We start from the raw sequence: 23,102 nt of genomic DNA, 5'->3' as shown, positions 1-23,102 counted from the left end.
TGATGCAGAACCTACATTCAGCGGTGTAAGGAAGGAAACACATGATGCCTAAAAACATTCAGAGGTGTAAAGGCAAGGCACATGACACATAAAAACACATTCAGAGGTGCAGGAAAAGTACAGTTGCGCCAAACTCACATAAGTCACCTCCTGTGACAGTCCCTAGGCCAACTGGCCTCTCTAGGGCTAGGACGCCCTGTGTCCAAATGTCAGGGCCTAAACGTAGCAGCTGCCCACAAAGTGCTGGGCAGCTGAATCATCAATATTGGGCCAACGCTGGAGCCTCGCAGGCTCTGCCCAACTGACTGTCTCTCAAGAGCCTCAATGGGCTCTGAATATCAATTATGCCCCTGAGCCTCTCAGGGCTCAAAACGAAGCAATGCAGCCCCTCTGGGCTCTGAATACAAAGGGCACCCTCAGAGCCTCTCTGGGCTCGCAGAACGAAGGAAGGTCGCCTCACTGGGCGGGGGAGCCTCTCTGGGCTCAAGAACAGGAAATGCCCTGAGCCTCTCAGGGCTCGTCACGAATGTGGCCAGGGGGGCCCCTCTCGGGGGACCCCAGAACAACTGGAGAGCCACTCGGGGCTCAAAGAACAAATTGCCCCCCAGGAGCCTCGGGGCTCCTGCTCTCACAGACGGGCTTCGTTGGAGTCCCTCACGGGGGACTCAGCACAAAAGGGAAGGTCCCACGAGCCTCTCTGGGCTCGAACGCTACTGGCCTCTCTCAGGCCCGTGTACTGCAGGGGAGGGGCGGGCACCAACAATGTGCCCCGATGCCCTCCTCCCTGCACTCGCTTTCCCTGCCCCACTCACCGGGTCTGACGGCGGCTGGAGGAGGAGAGCTCCCGCTCCTCGGGACTCTCCTTCAGTCGCTGCCTCCTCGCTCGGCACCGGGGATCTCCTCTCGCTCCTCGGAGCCTGGGGGGGGGGGAAGAACGACGACGCTGGCTCCTCGGGTGCTTCCTGCCTCTCAAGCAGGCTGCCAATCACGGAGCGAGTCACCCGGCGAGCCTCCGACAGCTGTAACCAATCACAGCGCGGCTCTCCGGGTGACGTCAGCGGCTGCACTCTCTCGGTCCCGGGGCTGTGGCTGTGATCTCCTGGGCAAACGAGGGTTGGGCTCCCTCCATAATGAAGTCACGACCACGGGGCAATGCCGGGTGGGCTCCGGCTGGGTGAGATCACTCAAGGAATCGAGGTGGGCACTCGAGAATAAATAACGAGCACAGCCAGGCCAGCAAATGCCGGGTGGGCACCGGCCAAAGGACGCACAGCGCTAGCAGCGAAGAACAGGCGCTCCCAAGCGCCAGAGGACAAAATAAAGCGCTCACAGCGCTAGAAGCCAAATGAAGCGCTCTCAAGCGCTAGGCAACGAGTCCTCAGTGCTCCCCAGCACTGGAGGACAGGACAAGGCTCCAGCAAGGGCTGGAGGCAGGCAGGGGGACAAGGCTGGGCCCAGAGCCAGCACACTGGGTCTCCAGGCAGGGAGACAGTTCAAGTGGCAGTCCTCTGGCCCAGCAGCAGCAGCAGCCCCCTCTGGCAGGATCCAAAAGCAGAACAAATTCTGTGGGGACACAGCCCCATTTTTACACACCTAAATCCTTTGTCTGTAGGTGCAGGGTGGGGGTAAACCAGTCGCAGCTGGTTTTGAAGTACTCTGTTTACCTCAACCACCCTCTCTATTCACTGGCAGGGCTTGGGTCATCAGTCGCACCACAGGAGGCGGAGCCAGCATTGTGTAGGGAAAAGCCCAGCCCATTCAGGACACAGGTACACTCCTCCCCAGCCATCAGCATGCTAATCTCCCACTCACCACCGGGGCAGACCCATCCAGACTCCTGGAGCCAGGCTCACCAGCCTGCTCCAGCCAATCACACGCCAGACACATTTTACTCTAATATGCCAACTCCTAGAAGTGGCACTTCTACATATGACACACTCATGCAACACACACCATTGCGAAGCATTCACTCTCACGAGTTCGCACATATCAAATTCGAACCTGTACACCCCACGCATCAGGAACTACCAGGGACACATACATTCCCCATGCATTCCTATGGGAGGGCAGGCCTATCTCATCACATGCACTCAGAGTGCGCACGCACTTTCCACTGGGACACAGTGAAAGTGCGCAGAACCCAAAAATCACCATCACCAGGTCACCATTACCAGCAAAAAGTCTAGGGGTGAACCTGCCATAACGGCCAAGTCCAACATGGGCGCTGCAGATCATGGAGTCCGTTGTGGAGCTTGTGGTGATGCTGGCCCTCCTGGGGTCTCCTCAGTGGCTGCTGACGCTCCCTGTCCTGACACCTGGGTTCTCCTCAATGACTGCTGACGCCCCTTGTCCTGACACCTGGGTTCTCCTATGTGGCTGCTGATGCTCCCTGTCCTGACCCCTGGGTTCTCCTCAGTGACTGCTGACGTCCCCTGTCCTGACACCTGGGTTCTTCTCAGTGGCTGCTGACGCTCCCTGTCCTGACACCTGGGCTCTCCTCAGTGGCTGCTGACGCTCCCTGTCCTGACACCTCAGCTCTCCTCAGTGGGTGCTGACTCTCCCTGTCCTGACACCTGGGTTCTCCTCAGTGGCTGCTGATGCTCCCTGTCCTGATGCCTGGGCTCTCCTCAGTGGCTGCTGACGCCCCCTGTCCTGACACCTGGGTTCTCCTCAGTGGCTGCTGACGCTCCCTGTCCTGACCCCTGGGTTCTCCTCAGTGACTGCTAAAGTCCCCTGTCCTGACACCTGGGTTCTCCTCAGTGGCTGCTGATGCTCCCTGTCCTGACACCTGGGTTCTCCTCAGTGGCTGCTGATGCTCCCTGTCCTGACACCTGGGTTCTCCTCAGTGGCTGCTGACGCTCCCTGTCCTGACCCCTGGGTTCTCCTCAGTGGCTGCTGACGCTCCCTGTCCTGACCCCTGGGTTCTCCTCAGTGACTGCTGACGTCCCCTGTCCTGACACCTGGGTTCTCCTCAGTGGCTGCTGACGCGCCCTGTCCTGACACCTGGGTTCTCCTCAATGACTGCTGACGCTCCCTGTCCTGACACCTGGGCTCTCCTCAGTGACTGCTGACGCTCCCTGTCCTGACACCTGGGTTCTCCTCAGTGGCTGCTGATGCTCCCTTTCCTGACACCTGGGTTCTCCTCAGTGGCTGCTGGCGCTCCCTGTCCTGACACCTGGTTTCTCTTCAGTGGCTGCTGATGCTCCCTGTCCTGACACCTGGGTTCTCCTGAATGACTGCTGGCGCTCCCTGTCCTGACACCTGGGTTCTCCTCAATGACTGCTGACGCTCCCTGTCCTGACACCTGGTTTCTCTTCAGTGGCTGCTGATGCTCCCTGTCCTGACACCTGGGTTCTCCTCAGTGGCTGCTGACGCCCCCTGTCCTGACACCTGGTTTCTCTTCAGTGGCTGCTGACGCTCCCTGTCCTGACACCTGGGTTCTTCTCAGTGACTGCTGATGCCCCCTGTCCTGACACCTGGGTTCTCCTCAATGACTGCTGACGCTCCCTGTCCTGACACCTGGTTTCTCTTCAGTGGCTGCTGATGCTCCCTGTCCTGACACCTGGGTTCTCCTCAGTGGCTGCTGACGCTCCCTGTCCTGCCACCTGGGTTCTTCGCAATGACTGCTGACGCTCCCTGTCCTGACACCTGGGTTCTCCTCAATGACTGCTGACGCTCCCTGTCCTGACACCTGGGTTCTTCTCAGTGGCTGCTGAGGCAGTTGTTCTCTTACGCTCTCCTCGGTGACTGGTGACGCGCTGTATGCCGGTTCCTGATTGGTTGTCCGAGTGGAGTGGGTGGGGTCGCTGGGGCTCGGTGCAGGGCACTTTGCACTGGGCTCACAGTGCCCCTGGGCTCACAGTGCCTTCAGCGCTAGACTCTCTCCCGTGTGCTGGGTGCTGCAGATCATGGAGTCCGTCGTGGAGCTTGTGGTGATGCTGGCCCTCCTGGGGTCTCCTCAGTGGCTGCTGACGCCCCTTGTTCTGACACCTGGGTTCTCCTCAGTGGCTGCTGACGGTCCCTGTCCTGACCCCTGGGTTCTCCTCAGTGACTGCTGACGTCCCCTGTCCTGACACCTGGGTTCTCCTCAGTGGCTGCTGACGCTCCCTTTCCTGACACCTGAGCTCTCCTCAGTGGCTGCTGACTCTCCCTGTCATGACACCTGGGGTCTCCTCAGTGGCTGCTGACACTCCCTTTCCTGACACCTGAGCTCTCCTCAGTGGCTGCTGACTCTCCCTGTCCTGACACCTGGGTTCTCCTCAGTGGCTGCTGACGCTCCCTGTCCTGACGCCTGAGCTCTCCTCAGTGGCTGCTGACTCTCCCTGTCCTGACACCTGGGTTCTCCTCAGTGGCTGCTGACGCTCCCTGTCCTGACGTCTGGGTTCTCCTCAGTGGCTGCTGACGCTCCCTGTCCTGACACCTGGGTTCTCCTCAATGACTGCTGACGCCCCCTGTCCTGACACCTGGGTTCTCCTCAGTGACTGCTGACGCTCCCTGTCCTGACAACTGGGTTCTCCTCAATGACTGCTGACGCCCCCTGTCCTGACACCTGGGTTCTCCTCAGTGGCTGCTGACGCTCCCTGTCCTGACCCCTGGGTTCTCCTCAATGACTGCTGACGCCCCCTGTCCTGACACCTGGGTTCTCCTCAGTGGCTGCTGACGCTCCCTGTCCTGCCACCTGGGTTCTTCGCAATGACTGCTGACGCCCCCTGTCCTGACACCTGGGTTCTCCTCAGTGGCTGCTGACGCTCCCTGTCCTGACACCTGGGTTCTTCTCAATGACTGCTGACGCCCCCTGTCCTGACACATGGGTTCTCCTCAGTGGCTGCTGACGCTCCCTGTCCTGACCCCTGGGTTCTCCTCAATGACTGCTGACGCCCCCTGTCCTGACACCTGGGTTCTCCTCAGTGGCTGCTGACGCTCCCTGTCCTGACACCTGGGTTCTTCTCAATGACTGCTGACGCTCCCTGTCCTGACACCTGGGTTCTTCTCAATGACTGCTGACGCCCCCTGTCCTGACACCTGGGTTCTTCTCAGTTGTTGCTGAGGCACTTCTCTTACGCTCTCCTCGGTGACTGATGACGCGCTGTATTATCGGTTCCTGATTGGTTGTCCGAGTGGAGTGGGCGGGGTCGCTGTGGCTCGGTGCAGGGCACTGTGCACTGGGCTCACAGTGCCTTCAGCGCTAGACTCTCTCCCGTCTGCTGGGCGCTGCAGATCATGGAGTCCGTCGTGGAGCTTGTGGTGATGCTGGCCCTCCTGGGGGTGCGGATCACGCTCGGCAGAGACACTCCAGGTGAGTCCGAGACAACACGTCTGTGTGAACATCCCCTCCCGCAAGAAACCCTCCGATGCACCAGGAACACGGGGGGGGGGGGGGGGGGGGGAGGGGGGGGCAGCCGCTGCATCCCCTGAGGTTAGGGTGTTTTAACTGTCTCCTTTTACAAACCCAGCTCTAGTCTCCTGGGCTGCTATTTCCAGGGCTGTAACTAAACCTGCAACTCATGCACTGATTTACACACATATTATTGTCTCTGTGTAATGTTTGTGTGTGTGTGTGTGTGTTGTAAAGTGTTTTGACACCCTACACTGGTATAGGTGGTGGTGATATATAAATAATTAAATACATATGAGAGAGTGCTTATGGAGACTTAAGGGGGCACTCTTAAAGGGTAATAGTGAGGGAGCGAGCCCGGAAAATGTTTCCTATGTAAACAGTACAGCAAACCACTTAAAATATGATAAAGCCTCTTCAAAATTAAAAAATGTGTATTTCGTTACCATGTGAAAACGTTGATATTAATAGGGCACCGAGAAGTAAAAGCGATAGTTTTTAAACATAAAGCATTAGAGACGTAAGAGGAAAGTGGTATCATGTAAACCAGGATTATTAATGAGTAACATTATAGAAAAAAAAATCAGTTTTGAGAAATAACAGTATTTTTCTAACAGCACGCAATTCGAGTGGGGAAGCCGGGATTAATCTCGGTTTTCTTGTTTAACTTTGTACACACCAGCCACTATTTGGGTACACATTGGTCTTTCTTGATGTTGACCGTTTGTTTTGACCTCTTTCCGCATTTCTCTGCAGTTTTTACGTAGCGCAACTCCACCCCGAAGATACTGGAGCGCTTTACATGAGCACTAGTCACATTACGCAGGTTCATATTTACTTTTTTAAGCACGGAGAGATTAAGTGATTTGCCCAGAATCACATTATGTTGAACCAATACCACGATTCAAAACTTAGTCTGCAGTTTTGGCGGTAACATCGTATCCTGGGTAGAGAGCGCTTGGCAGGCAGAAGGCACATGAAAGCTCGGCTCTTTATGGGCTCAAGGACCCCCCAGGACCTGGAGCTGATTTAGAGCTGGGGTTCAGCTCGAGCCTGGATTGAGTTTTAAGTGGCTTGCCCACCTCTAAACTCAGCAGCAGGTGATTTTACCAATTAAGCTGCCTTGTTGGGGCTGGAGACTTTAAACCAATATTTACACACTGGTAGGGCTAGTGCTCCATGAATTGGCTTCAGACCCACAACTTCGCAACATGCGCATTGACCCGAGGCTCTTCTAATGAGCGTCGGACGTCTCTGCGTCTGGGACAGCTAAGCTTTTTAGGGCTCGCCTGTTGTGCGCAGCACAGCTGGCAAGCTATATAGGGGCTTATCCAGTCTTTATCCACACCACCACTGGCTGGCGATTCCTTGCAGTGCATGAAGCGCGTGCACAATGCCACCAGCCGCCTGCCTGCCTGCCTCGCATTCCCACATCAAAGGCAGCCCTCCCAGCGCATTTCTCACCCCCTAATTATTCACGGCCGGAGGCCGTATCTACTTTTAAAACGTGCACACCCCTCACCCCCCAGTCACTTCATCCGCGCCCACTTCACACGCGCTCTGCAGGTCATAAACAGGACCATCTGCTCCACTCCCAGCACTGCATGACCATCTTCAAAGCAAGCTTGTAACACGAGCTGCCCTCAGACGTTCCAAGACACACACTTTTAATGCTTCTGAGGTCGATAACATGAGCCCCGTTGCATTGACACACACTGCCCTCACACACACAAGTTACTGTCACACACACACCCTCAACCCCACTCACCCTCACCCTCACTCACCCTCAACACCTCACCCTCACTCACCCTCAACCCCTCACACACCCTCACTCTCACTCATACTCACTCACCCTCAACCCCTCACCCTCACTCACCCTCAACCCCTCACCCTCACTCACCCTCAACCCCTCACCCTCAACCCCTCACCCTCACTCACCCTCGACCCCTCCCCCTCGACCCCTCCCCCTCAACCCCTCACCCTCCCTCACCCCCTCACCCTCACTCACCCTCACTCACCCTCACCCTCACTCACCCTCAACCCCTCACTCACCCTCAACCCCTCACCCTCAACCCCTCACCCTCAACCCCTCACCCTCAACCCCTCACCCTCACCCTCCCTCTCACTCACCCTCACTCACCCTCAACCCCTCACCCTCACTCACCCTCAACCCCTCACCCTCAACCCCCTCACCCTCACTCACCCTCACTCACCCTCACCCCTCACCCTCACTCACCCTCAACCCCTCAACCCCTCACCCTCAACCCCTCACCCTCAACCCCTCACTCACCCTCACTCTCTCTCACCCTCACTCTCTCTCACCCTCAACCCCTCACCCTCACTCACCCTCACCCCCTCACCCTCACTCACCCTCACCCTCACCACCCTCAACCCCTCACCCTCACTCACCCTCAACCCCTCACCCACCCTCACTCACCCTCACTCACCCTCACCCACCCTCACCCTCACCCTCACTCACCCTCAACCCCTCACCCTCACTCACCCTCAACCCCTCACCCTCACTCACCCTCAACCCCTCACTCATCCTCACTCACCCTCAACCCCTCACCCTCACTCACCCTCACCCACCCTCAACCCCACACCCTCACTCACCCTCAAACCCTCACCCACCCTCACTCACCCTCAACTCCTCACCCTCACTCACCCACCCTCACCCACCCTCACCCACCCTCAACACCTCATCCTCACTCACCCTCACTCCCCCTCAACCACTCACACTCACTCACCCTCACTCACCCTCAACCCCTCACCCTCAATCCCTCACCCTCACCCTCACTCACCCTCACTCACCCTCAACCCCTCACCCTCAACCCCTCACTCATCCTCACTCACCCTCAACCCCTCACCCTCACTCACCCTCAACCCCTCACCCCCTCACCCTCACCCCCTCACCCTCACCCTCCACCCTCACTCACCCTCACCCCCTCACCCTCCACCCTCACTCACCCTCAACCCCTCACTCTCCCTCACCCCTCACTCACCCTCAACACCCCACTCACCCTCAACACCTCACCCTCAACCTCAACCCCTCACCCTCACTCACCCTCACTCACCCTCCCTCACCCTCACTCACCCTCACTCACCCTCACCCTCCCTCACCCTCACTCACCCTCAACCCTCACCCTCACTCACCCTCAACCCCTCACCCTCACTCACCCTCAACCCCTCACCCTCACTCACCCTCACTCACCCTCACTCACCCTCACTCACCCTCAACCCCTCACCCTCACTCACCCTCACCCTCACTCACCCTCACCCACCCTCAACCACTCACCCTCAACCACTCACCCTCAACCACTCACCCTCAACCCCTCGCCCTCAACCCCTCGCCCTCAACCCCTCGCCCTCAACCCCTCGCCCTCAACCCCTCGCCCTCAACCCCTCGCCCTCAACCCCTCGCCCTCACCCCTCGCCCTCACCCCTCGCCCTCAACCCCTCGCCCTCAACCCCTCGCCCTCAACCCCTCGCCCTCAACCCCTCGCCCTCAACCACTCGCCCTCAACCCCTCGCCCTCAACCACTCGCCCTCAACCACTCGCCCTCAACCACTCGCCCTCAACCACTCGCCCTCAACCACTCGCCCTCAACCACTCGCCCTCAACCACTCACCTCAACCACTCACCCTCAACCACTCACCCTCACCCACCCTCACCCTCACCCTCACTCACCCTCACCCACCCTCACCCACTCAACCACTCACCCTCAACCACTCACCCTCAACCACTCACCCTCAACCACTCACCCTCAACCACTCACCCTCAACCACTCACCCTCAACCACTCACCCTCACCCACACCTCACCCCTCACCCTCAACCACTCACCCTCAACCACTCACCCTCAACCACTCACCCTCAACCACTCACCCTCACCCACCCTCACCCTCACCCACCCTCACCCTCAACCACCCTCACCCTCACCCTCACCCTCACCACACCACCCTCACCCACCCACCCTCACCACACTCACCCTCACCCACCCTCACCACTCACCCTCACCACTCACCCTCACCCACCCACCCTCACCACCACCCTCACCCACACCCACCCTCAACCACTCACCCTCACCACTCACCCTCAACCACTCACCCTCAACCACTCACCTCACACCACCCTCACCCTCACCCACCCCACCTCACCCACCCACCACTCACCCTCACCACTCACCCTCAACCACACACCCTCAACCCTCACCCCTCAACCACTCACCCTCAACCACTCACCCTCAACCACTCACCCTCACCACTCACCCTCACCCACCCTCACCCTCACCCACCCTCACCCTCACCCACCCTCACCCTCAACCACTCACCACACACCCTCACCCACCCTCAACCACTCACACTCACACCCCACCCCACCCTCAACCACTCACCCTCAACCACCACCCTCAACCACTCACCCTCACCACTCACCCTCACCACTCACCCTCAACCACTCACCACAACCACACACCCTCAACCACTCACCCTCACCCACCCTCACCCTCACCCACCCTCACCCTCACCCACCCTCAACCACTCACCCTCAACCACTCACCCTCAACCACTCACCCTCAACCACTCACCCTCAACCACTCACCCTCAACCACTCACCCTCAACCACTCACCCTCAACCACTCACCCTCACCACACCACCCTCAACCACCCACCCTCACCCACCCTCAACCCCTCACCCTCACCCACCCTCACCCTCACTCACCCTCACCCACCCTCAACCACTCACCCTCAACCACTCACCCTCACCCACTCACCCTCACCCACTCACCCCACCCACTCACCCCTCCCCACTCACCCTCAACCACTCACCCTCAACCACTCACCCTCAACCACTCACCCTCAACCACTCACCCTCACCCACCCTCACCCACCCTCACCCACCCTCACCCTCACCCACCCTCACCCTCAACCACTCACACTCACCCTCAACCACTCACCCTCAACCACTCACACTCACTCACCCTCAACCACTCACCCTCAACCACTCACACTCACCCTCAACCACTCACCCTCAACCACTCACCCTCAACCACCCTCAACCACCCTCACCCTCACCCACCCTCACCCTCACCCACCCTCACCCACCCTCACCCTCACCCACCCTCAACCACTCACCCTCAACCACTCACCCTCAACCACTCACCCTCAACCACTCACCCTCAACCACTCACCCTCAACCACTCACCTCAACCACTCACCCTCAACCACTCACCCTCAACCACCCACCCTCACCCTCACCCACCCTCACCCTCAACCACTCACCCTCAACCACTCACCCTCAACCCCTCACCCTCACCCACTCACCCTCACCCACTCACCCTCACCCACTCACCCTCAACCACTCACCCTCACCCACTCACCCTCAACCACTCACCCTCAACCACTCACCCTCAACCACTCACCCTCAACCACTCACCCTCAACCACTCACCCTCAACCACTCACCCTCAACCACTCACCCTCAACCCCTCGCCCTCAACCCCTCGCCCTCAACCCCTCGCCCTCAACCCCTCGCCCTCAACCCCTCGCCCTCAACCCCTCGCCCTCAACCCCTCGCCCTCAACCCCTCGCCCTCAACCCCTCGCCCTCAACCCCTCGCCCTCAACCCCTCACCCTCAACCACTCACCCTCAACCACTCACACTCACCCTCAACCACTCACCCTCAACCACTCACCCTCAACCACTCACCCTCAACCACTCACCCTCAACCACTCACCCTCAACCACTCACCCTCAACCACTCACCCTCAACCACTCACCCTCAACCACTCACCCTCAACACCTCACCCACCCTCACCCTCACCCACCCTCACCCTCACCCACTCACCCTCAACCACTCACCCTCAACCACTCACCCTCAACCACTCACCCTCACCCACCCTCACCCACCCTCACCCTCACCCACCCTCACCCACCCTCACCCTCACCCACCCTCAACCACTCACCCTCAACCACTCACCCTCAACCACTCACCCTCACCCACCCTCACCCTCACCCACCCTCAACCACTCACACTCACCCTCACCCACCCTCACCCTCAACCACTCACACTCACCCTCAACCACTCACCCTCAACCACTCACCCTCAACCACTCACCCTCAACCACTCACCCTCAACCACTCACCCTCAACCACTCACCCTCAACCACTCACCCTCAACCACTCACCCTCAACCACTCAACCACTCACCCTCAACCACTCACCCTCAACCACTCACCCTCAACCACTCACCCTCAACCACTCACCCTCAACCACTCACCCTCAACCACTCACCCTCAACCACCCACCCTCACCCTCAACCACTCACCCTCAACCCCTCACCCTCAACCCCTCACCCTCAACCACTCACCCTCACCCACTCACCCTCAACCACTCACCCTCAACCACCACCCTCAACCACTCACCCTCAACCACCCTCACCCACCCTCACCCTCAACCACTCACCCTCAACCACTCACCCTCAACCACTCACACTCACCCTCACCCTCAACCACTCACACTCACCCTCAACCACTCACCCTCAACCACTCACACTCACCCTCAACCACTCACCCTCACCCACCCTCAACCACTCACCCTCAACCACTCACCCTCAACCACTCACCCTCAACCACTCACCCTCAACCACTCACCCCCAACCACTCACCCTCAACCACTCACCCTCAACCACTCACCCTCAACCACTCACCCACTCACCCTCAACCACTCACCCTCAACCACTCACCCTCAACCACTCACCCTCAACCACTCACCCTCAACCACTCACCCTCACCCACTCACCCTCACCCACTCACGCTCAACCACTCACCCTCACCCACTCACCCTCACCCACTCACCCTCACCCACTCACCCTCAACCACTCACCCTCAACCACTCACCCTCAACCACTCACCCTCAACCACTCACCCTCAACCACTCACCCTCAACCACTCACCCTCAACCACCCTCACCCTCAACCACTCACCCTCAACCACTCACCCTCAACCACCCTCACCCTCAACCACCCTCACCCTCACTCACACTCACCCTCACCCTCACTCACCCTCACCCTCACTCACCCTCACCCTCACTCACACTCACCCACCCTCACTCACACTCACCCTCACCCACCCTCACCCTCACTCACCCTCACCCACCCTCACCCTCACCCACCCTCACCCACCCTCAACCTCACCCACCCTCAACCCCTCACCCTCAACCACCCTCAACCTCACCCACCCTCAACCCCTCACCCTCACCACTCACCCTCAACCACTCACCCTCAACCACTCACCCTCAACCACTCACCCTCACCCACCCTCCCCCTCACCCACCCTCACCCTCAACCACTCACCCTCACCCACCTCACCCACCCTCACCCTCACTCACACCCACCCTCACCCTCACTCACACCCACCTCACCCACCCACCCTCACTCACACTCACCCACCCTCACCCACCCTCACCCTCACTCACACTCACCCTCACTCACCCTCACCCACACTCACCCTCACCCACCCTCACTCACACTCACCCTCACCCACCCTCACCCTCACTCACACTCACCCTCAACCCCTCACCCTCAACCCCTCACTCACCCTCACCCACCCTCACTCACACTCACCCTCACCCACCCTCACTCACACTCACCCTCACTCACACTCACCCACCCTCACTCACACTCACCCACCCTCACCCACCCTCACCCTCACTCACTCACCCTCACCCACCCTCACCCACACTCACCCTCACCCACCCTCACTCACACTCACCCTCACCACCCTCACTCACACTCACCCTCAACCCCTCACCCTCACTCACCCTCACCCACACTCACCCTCACCCACCCTCACCCTCACTCACCCTCACCCACCCTCACCCTCACTCACACTCACCCTCACCCACCCTCACTCACACTCACCCACCCACCCTCACCCTCACCCACCCTCACCCTCACTCACACCACCCACCCTCACCCACCCTCACCCTCACCTCACTCACCCTCACCCACCCTCACCCACACTCACCCTCACCCACCCTCACTCACACTCACCCTCACCCACCCTCACTCACACTCACCCCCTCAACCCCTCACCCTCAACCCCTCACCCCACCACCCTCACCCACACTCACCCTCACCCACCCTCACCCCCCACACACCCTCACCCACTCCACCCTCACCCACCCACACCCTCACTCACCCCTCACCCCACCCTCCACCCTCACTCACCCTCACCCACCCTCACCCCTCACTCACCCTCACCCACCCTCACCCCCCTCACTCACACTCACCCTCACCCACCCTCACCCTCACTCACACTCACCCTCACCCACCCTCACCCTCACTCACACTCACCCACCCACACCCTCACTCACACTCACCCTCACTCACACTCACCCTCACCCACCCTCACCCTCACTCACCCTCACCCACCCTCACACTCACCCTCACCCACCCTCACCCACCCTCACCACCCCTCACCACCCTCACCCACCCTCACTCACACTCACCCTCACCCACCCTCACCCTCACTCACACTCACCCTCCCTCACCCTCACTCACACTCACCCTCACCCACCCTCACACTCACACTCACCCTCACCCACCCTCACTCACACTCACCCTCCCTCACACTCACCCTCACCCACCCTCACCCTCACTCACACTCAACCCCTCACCCTCACTCACACTCACCCTCGCCCACCCTCACTCACACTCACCCTCACCCACCCTCACCCTCACTCACACTCACCCTCACTCACACTCACCCTCACCCACCCTCACCCTCACACTCACCCTCACCCACCCTCACTCACACTCACCCTCCCTCACACTCACACTCACCCTCACCCACCCTCACCCTCACTCACACTCAACCCCTCACTCACACTCACCCTCGCCCACCCTCACCCACCCTCACTCACCCTCACCCACACTCACCCTCACTCACCCTCACTCACCCACCCTCACCCTCACCCACCCTCACCCTCACTCACACTCACCCTCACCCACCCTCACCCCACCCTCACCCTCACTCACACTCACCCTCACCCACCCTCACTCACACTCACCCACCCTCACCCACCCTCACTCACACTCACCCTCACTCACACTCACCCTCACCCACCCTCACCCTCACCCACCCTCACACTCACCCTCACCCACCCTCACCCTCACTCACACTCACCCTCACCCACCCTCACCCTCACTCACACTCACCCTCACCCACCCTCACTCACACTCACCCTCCCTCACCCTCACTCACACTCACTCACACTCACCCTCACCCACCCTCACCCTCACACTCACCCTCACCCACCCTCACTCACACTCACCCTCCCTCACACTCACCCTCACCCTCACTCACACTCAACCCCTCACCCTCACTCACACTCACCCTCGCCCACCCTCACTCACACTCACCCTCACCCACCCTCACTCACACTCACCCTCACCCACCCTCACCCTCACCCACCCTCAACCACTCACCCTCAACCACTCACCCTCAACCACTCACCCTCACCCACTCACCCTCACCCACCCTCACCCACCCTCACCCTCAACCACTCACACTCACCCTCACCCACCCTCACCCTCACCCACCCTCACCCTCACTCACACCCACCCTCACCCACCCTCACCCTCACTCACCCTCACCCACCCACCCTCACTCACACTCACCCTCACTCACACTCACCCTCACCCACCCTCACTCACACTCACCCTCACCCACCCTCACTCACACTCACCCTCACCCACCCTCACTCACACTCACCCTCAACCCCTCACCCTCAACCCCTCACCCTCACTCACCCTCACCCACACTCACCCTCACCCACCCTCACCCTCACTCACCCTCACCCACCCTCACTCACACCCACCCTCACCCACCCTCACCCTCACTCACACTCACCCTCACCCACCCTCACCCTCACTCACACTCACCCTCACCCACCCTCACCCTCACTCACACTCACCCACCCTCACTCACACTCACCCACCCTCACCCACCCTCACCCTCACTCACACTCACTCACACTCACCCTCACCCACCCCCTCACTCACCCTCACTCACCCTCACTCACACTCACTCACCCTCACCCACCCTCACCCTCACTCACCCTCACCCTCACCCACCCTCACCCTCACTCACACTCACCCTCACCCACCCTCACCCTCACTCACACTCACCCTCACTCACACTCACCCTCACCCACCCTCACTCACACTCACCCACCCTCACCCTCACTCACACTCACCCTCACTCACACTCACCCTCACCCACCCTCACCCTCACTCACACTCAACCCCTCACCCTCACTCACACTCAACCCCTCACCCTCACTCACCCTCACTCACCCTCAACCCCTCACCCTCACACAGTGCAATAGGTCTCAGACCATTTCAGTTACAGCTTTAAGAAATGTTTATGGCTTTTTTTATTTGTAATTCTTTAGCATTGGCTACAGGAAACAAAAATGCTAAACATTTACAAAAAAAAACCATAAACAATTCTAAAAGCACTAACTCTAATGGTGCGAGACCTATTGCATTTCCAATGCTTGTTGCACGAGTCGACGTGCTTCTGGGGGCGTGCATTGCCATGTCCTCAAGCAACTATTAGAAGAGATGAGTCAGAACTGGAAACATCTCTGAAGTCTGCTTCTCTTTTAAGGGTTAAAGTCCTAAATCTGGAAAAACACTAACATGAAAATATGTAATTTAATGTACTATTGAGCTTGGCTGTTTCTTGACTGCGTGTCTGTGTGTGGTATTTCTATGCTAGCCGAAAGGCAGCGGAGCGCTCTACAGGGTCAAAGACAAGAATAATGATAGGAGAGATGGCTGGTCTGTGGACAGTCAATGCATTTCCTGTTAGACAGAGTGTGTACACGGAATGGAAATAAAAACTGAGCATTATTAGTCCTATTTTAAAACAGCTGGAATGCCGGCTAATTCACCATATGCGCCATCATTTACAGGTTTCAGATTTCAAAGTGAACAAAAGTTGCAAAATAAACTGCGCTTCACAGGGTACTACGTAATTCTTTGCAAAAGTTAACTGGTCATCTTTCAGGTTCTAGGAACACGGGGTGGTTAATATTTTGGGAAATCTTGCTGATAGTAGAGGAGAAATCCTAGGAGACAGTCTGTGGAAATCCTGCGCTAAGAGGCTTCAGAGAGCCTGTGACTGCAGCGCTCTCCACTGGGGTCTATCCATGGACTTTCTACAGACCTGCTGCCCCCATTGCATCATCATAATATCTATTAAAAGGTGTCCCAATTCCTGGACCCCTTCACTCCATACCCCAGCGCAGCTCCAAATCATCTCATGACAGGTTTGTCAGGAGTCTCAAGGTGATCAAGAGTTATGGGGCTCAAAGTGTTACATCTGGAGCCTTTTACCTCTGGTGGACAGGAACTTATCCCACTGCCAGACCCATAACCGAGCGCCAAGAACCACATTAGCACTTGACCCTCAGAGTAGCAAAGTCAAGCATTGCAAGGCTCACTCATGGAGGTGGTGTTGGGTAGAGACTCAGGATTCACTTCAGCATTGGCTGCAGTCGGCCAACACCTGGTTCAATCGGCTCAGCATCTCGTAGCCTTCCTTTTCTAGGCAGCCTTTAGTTCCTGATGGATACTCCCAGCATCCCTGCTCAGCAGGCACAGTGCTCCATCCCTGAATCTTGTTTCAATGCAGCTCTTCCTCTCAGGATTCAGCAGCTACAGGTTCCCTTTCCTGAGCCTGCAAAAGGAGCTGGAAGTCAACCACCCCATAATGAACCAAGTGCCCTAGTCGGGCACCACCATGCACACTTACTCATACCCTAGTGGGTCTTGTCTATGAGTTCCTCTGACTATTTAGACCACATTTTCCAAGATCTTCATGAAACGTATGAATGGAATTTATTCATTCATTTCAAATGTACAATTATTAGTAATCTAATGAATTCAATATATTCACCATAATATTTGTGTTATCAAAACATCATGGAATCTATTACTACATTTCTGTATATAAAGAGCACTGCTTGCATTAGGTGATATCTGCTTCAAATGCCTGTAAACACAATCCAAAAAAACAATCAGTAGAGGAGAGGGTCCATGTAAGAAAATGGTTTACAGGTTGAGGGGGTGAAACCCTAATTAAACAACAACCATAATTGTCGTCAGGGTGAGGCACAAGCCACCCCCAAATTAACACATGCTTAACCCTCTAGTAGATTGGTACAGAGCACTCAGGCTGAATATAGAGGCAATGTGTAAAGTATTTATGCAGCACTTCCTACAGAAAAAAAGAGAAAATACTACTCAAGAAAACCCCCACACCAATTTAGACAAAGAGAAAAAAAATAAACAAGACTAAAAAAACAAAAATCTAGTCAGGATAACCGGAGATGTTAAAGGTTTCAGTGAAAATAGCGTGAACAAGCACAAATCGCCAACTGTGTATATGTGGTCGGGTCATGATGGACTGGGACAAAGTTCAGGCCAACTGCGATGGAGTGCCAGCTGGCTACAGGGACCCAGTTAGGTCAGCTGAACAAAAGTAGCTTAGATTCTGGTTGCAGAGCGTTGTAATGTTCTGCGCCAAGGATCCGTCACGCAGACAAGGTGCTGTGGAGCAGCGATGCAAGGTCCTGTGTCATCATCAAGGATCTCGTCAATGAGCCTTGCGATGCAAAGTCGTGTCGAGGATGTATTTCATAGTCGAGGCGATGTGCCGATTCCGAAGAGCAGCGAGGCTGCGATGCAGGTACCTGCGACAAGAGATTTGAGTTGCAAAGGGCCTGTGTTAGCGAAGATTCGCACAGTGGCGGTTCTTATGCAGGCTGTGAGGTCTATGCAGAGTCTTTGCGCTGTGACAACCCTTGCAGCAGAGGCGATGCATCAGTTCATCTCAAGATTGCACCACAGAGGAGATGCGTTGGTTTTGCTGGGTCCACAGATCACCTTCAGGTCCACCCCAAAGGGTCCAGGACTGGGGTGGCCCGCTAGGCAGGATAGGACTTGCAGATGGCATAGTCCTAGTGCTGGGCTCAAGGTTGTGGAGCCTTCTGTCGCTGAGGCTCTAGACTGGAAGCCAGCCAACTAGCCCTTGGTGTCACTCTGGAGTCCAGACTCAGAGTTCAACAGATGCAGGTCCAGTCCTTCTCATCCAGGCACTAGGGCAGCAGGTCAGCACAGCGGGGAAGCATTCCAGTAGAGTGGCAGTCCTTTCAGCAGTACAGCAGTCCTTCTTCCCTGCAGAGTATCTACAGGTCAAGAAGTGTACTGAAGAGTTGATGTCTAGGGTCCAAGATTTATACCTGGGCCTTCCTCTGTAGTGGGAGAAGCTTCCAGTCGTTTCCGCTGACTGTGGCAGTGTGCCTGATTTATACTTTTTTTTTTTAAGCCTGCCGTTCTCAGAGCAGGTGCCAACTCTGACCTTTTGTGTCTGCGCTGAGGAGACTGCATTGGTGAAAAATCGGGCCACGGGTTGAATCCACGTCTCCGTCTATCACTGAAGGCGAACCAGCCTGTCTTTAAATAGGGGAATTGCTTCTATGCAAATGACGAAATTTCCCCTTGTGATCACACCAGCGCAAAAAGGAGATCTGCATGATCCAAATTGTGGAAGGGGCTGCACACGCATATACAGACCCATCTATAACAGCTCAATGCCTCTGGATTCAAGGAGTGGGGGCAGATGCCCTTAAATGCCTCAGACACTTTCTGTCATACAACCCCCCTCGGGTGCAGCTGACTGGAGAAAAATCCCGAAATATGCCTCACAGGAGGCAGCAAGACAGTTCAGGCTTCAGGGGTAGGGACGCAGCCCAATGTCAGGGGGTCTTGGTCCCCACCCATTCTATTTTTTTGGTATTATCTGGAGTCTAGCGGGGTTTCTGCTCTCTCATCCCCACTAGGATGAGTCAATTGGACAAATACCCTGGGCTTTGTAAGAAAACAACCCTGAGAGGCCCACTGAAGTCTAATACATGAGTACTTGCAATAATCAAACAGGCGGCAAAAATATTCTAGGTGCTACTCCTGATGTGTTCTAGTTGCTCATAGATGCTGAGCGAGATGTTTGGTACACAAGTACAGCATTTTGATCTGACTATGGCACACACTCCCCCCTTGATAGTGGAGATAAAATCAAGACCTATTCTATTCTGCATGACCACAGTCCTCCGGAAATCTGGTTGATAAGTTACCAGGTGTAAAGCAATAGCTATGGCATTCGCTATTCCCTCAAGTATATTAGCATTCGGTCTCGTTTCATGGATAATCTGCCTTACACCATATATAGGAAACATAATGGAGAAAATCTTTTTTTCTTGGACTCATGCACTTCATAGCACTTGTGTTGTCCTTGAAGGGGATGTTCAACAGAGTGCCCGATGGCAGGGGCCACATATCCTAAGTAGCAAACCCCAGTCCTGTCTCGGGGTAAGCAGGATTAGGCCTACTTGATGCAAATGAAACCGGCATAAACCTCTCTGATGGAACGCTTATGAAACAACATGCCAGGAGAAAGTGGTTTCAAAGGTTTTCATATGTTGGCAGGTATAGTCTTCAGAACAGTGTCACACTCACTTTGGCCAACAAAAATGCGCCGGTTACTTGAATCTCCGATGTTCACAAAATGGCCCAAGTTCCATGTAAGTTGTATAGTGTCTGCCAGGATGTAATCCTTGGGGTTGTAAAAATTATCCATATTGGGTGTAGATTATGGGGACGCTACCGCACACTCAGGCAGACCGTAGTAGAGCAGATAAAGGCGGTTTCATTTTTTCTGAAAGGCACACCTGCGACACATTGGTAGGCAAGTGAGTAAAAAATCCAGCGGGAAGAACAATTCCTTGTTTGGTGATATTTTTATAGCAACAGTATGTTGGAGTTGTTCTGGTACACCGATTAGTAGCTCCTCTCAAGACAAGTACAGAGCACTTTGCCTTTATACCAGCTCCCACTCGGTTTCCATGAGGGTCTCACAACTAGCCAAAGACCAAGAGCAACAGCAAAGAGAACTAGCCTGAACCACAGTGGGTTTAGATGTTGGGAGGGTGGTTGCTCACCTCGAACGGAGGTGGTAACGATGCGAGGAGGGGGCGCATTGCTGTGCAGTGGCAGAGTAGCAGGTCGAAAGGGCAGATTCCCTTTAGGGGCTGGCAGGATTGGGTCTCTGTTCCAATTACAGGAGAAGGTACAGAGACAGGAGCAACTCCAGCAAGTGACCCTTAAAGACACTCGAAAGACTATGAAGACCACCCACTCCGGGGCCCCCAAGGACCCCTGCCCCACCACATCTACCACAGAGCCACAGACATCATCGCCCAAGCTGCAAAGAATCATGAATCGCTCCTTTGAGACTACCTCCTTCCCCGATGACTGGAAACACGCCGAGATCAACCTTCTCCTGAAAAAACCCTCGGCAGACCACACCGACCTCAAGAACTTCAGACCGATCTCCCTACTTCCGTACCCAGCTAAAGTCATTGAAAAAGCTGTCAACAGCCAACTCGCCAATCTCATTGACAAAAACAACCTCCTCCACTCCTCCCAATCGAGCTTCAGGTAGAACCACAGCACCAAAACCGCCCTTATCATCACAACAGCGACAGACGACATACGCTCCCACCTTGACAGAGGAGAGACTGTGGCCCTCATCCTCCTGAACCTTTCCACAGCCTTAAACACAGTCTCACAACGCACCTTAGCCCGCAGACTCTGTGACGCAGGAATCCGGAACAAAGACCTCAACTGGATCCACTCATTCCTCTCCGGCAGAACGCAGCAAGTCAGACTCCCACCCTTCCTCTCGGATCCCACACCTACCACCTGCAGAGTCCCCCAAGGATCCTCCATCAGCCCGCCCCTGTTCAACGTCTACATGGCCCCGCTCACACCCATCGTCCGATCACACGGACTTAACATTGTATCGTATGCAGGCGACACTGAACTCATCCTCTCCCTATCCAACAAACCCAACATCTACAAGCACAGCTTTCAAGAAGGAATGGAAGCAGTCACCATGTGGATGAAGAACGGCTGCCTACAGCTCAACACGGACAAAACCAAAGTACTCATCATAGGCCCTCACCCAGATGCCTGGAATGACACCTGGTGGCCCCCCGCCCTCGGGTACCCACCCCCACGACAGATCACGCAGGCAACCTCAGAATCATCCTGGACTCTGAACTCAAAATATACAGCCAAATCAACGCTGTCACCTCATCCTGTTTCCACACCCTCCATCTCCTATGAAAGACCTTCAACTTGATCCCCCTCGAACACAGGAAAACTGTCACCCATGCCCTCATCAGCAGCAGACTGGACTATGGCAATGCACTCTATGCCGGGATCAACAAAAACCAAACTCCAGAATGCCTCCGCCAAACTAGTCCTCAATCTACCGCACCACTGCCACATCACCCAAAACCTGTGAGCACTACTCTGGCTCCTCGTCAAGAAGAGAATCACCTTCAAGCTCCTAACCCACGCCCACAAAGCCCTCCACAACACCGGTCCCGCCTACATGAACTGCCACCTCTCGTTCCACGCACCCCAAAGATCCCTCCGCTCAGCCCAGCTCTCTCCTGCGATGGTGCAGCGCATCAAGAAGACCAGAACAGGAGGCTGATCCTTCTCCTTCCTCACGGCCAAGGCATGGAACACCCTCCCGCTCCACCTCCACCAGAAACAATCACTCTCCAAGTTCTTGAAGGACCTCAAGACCTGGCTCTTCGACGAATCACCTTGAACATCCAGGAGCTGTACAGACCCTGGAGGATCTTGAGGGACCTCAAGACCTGGCCCTTCGACAACTCACAGTGTACGCCCAGGATCTGCGCCCCCTCCAGCACCTTGAGACCCTTTCGGATGAGGAGTTGCGCTTAACAAACCCCTGATTGATTGATTGATTGACCCTGATCTGGGGGCAGGTGTAAATCTGGAGATGGATACTAGTGAGCAGAATCCAGTGGGAGTTGCAGACTTCCTCTAGGAGTGGTGGACCCATGTGGGTAATCACAACACTTCACTGGCTGTGTTAGTGTTGAGTAGCACTTGATCCAGATCACTCTCCCAGGGCTGCAAGGCAGATTTCCTCTTGTGCACTTTGACGAAGACCCACTCACCAGGCTAGAGAGTGCACCAGACCTTGGCTGTGCAGGCAGAAAAGGCAGCTTGCACCTGAGAACAGAATCTGTTGAGACAGCAAATACATTATTCATATTAGTGCAGAACTGCACACTCATTCAGTTGAAAGTCTGTCTTAGTAGCAGGAACAGTTAGATTTGAAGGAAACATCAGAGGCCGTCCCATAACTATCTTGTAGAGGCTCAGTTTAGTCCTTTGCTTTCGAATGGCCCTTAGAGCACTAAGTCAGGGGTGAGGCATCAGGCCATTTAAGTTGGGTCTCTGAACAGATCTTGCTATCTTACTCTTAAATGTGCTCACCTTGTCCTGCTGACTCAGGGTGATAGGCACAGTAAATGTGTTGCTTATCCCTAAAGTTCTACAGATCTCCTGTATGACAGCTGAAAAGAAGAGTGTCCATGGGCACTAGAAAGACGCCGTGGAAACCTAATCATGGAATGAATTCCCTGGGAAGGGGCTTAGCCGGGATTGTAGCGTCTGCTCTTGCACAGGGATATTCTTCTACCCCCTCCCGGAATAACATGCAAACAAGGGCAAGCCCATAAGAGTATGAAGCACATTCTGGCATTTGTACAAAGCCCAGCTGTAGATGGACAAAGGGGTCCCAAGGAGATGGGTAGG

The 23,102-nt window shown here is 56.0% G+C and overlaps 2 protein-coding genes across 5 annotated transcripts in view; one reads left to right on the top strand and one right to left on the bottom strand.

Annotated features, from left to right (window-relative positions):
* The window catches only part of LOC147709977 (H-2 class II histocompatibility antigen, A-U alpha chain-like), a 1,213,889-nt gene that overhangs the window by 780,456 nt on the left and 410,331 nt on the right, over window positions 1-23,102 (bottom strand). The gene's annotated exons all lie outside the window — the stretch shown is intronic.
* The window catches only part of LOC147709978 (H-2 class II histocompatibility antigen, E-S beta chain-like), a 352,816-nt gene continuing 334,827 nt past the window's right edge, over window positions 5,114-23,102 (top strand). Inside the window, exon 1 of the mRNA XM_086920661.1 lies at window positions 5,114-5,296. Coding sequence (XP_086776787.1) covers window positions 5,221-5,296 — 76 coding nt within the window. The 5' untranslated portion in view covers window positions 5,114-5,220. The remainder of the gene's footprint in view (window positions 5,297-23,102) is intronic.

The sequence above is a fragment of the Lissotriton vulgaris genome, chromosome 5 (genome assembly GCF_964263255.1).
Source record: "Lissotriton vulgaris chromosome 5, aLisVul1.2, whole genome shotgun sequence".
Lineage (NCBI taxonomy): Eukaryota > Metazoa > Chordata > Amphibia > Caudata > Salamandridae > Lissotriton > Lissotriton vulgaris.
Note: the sequence above shows the minus strand (reverse complement) of the source record. Positions and strands in the feature narration are given on the sequence as shown.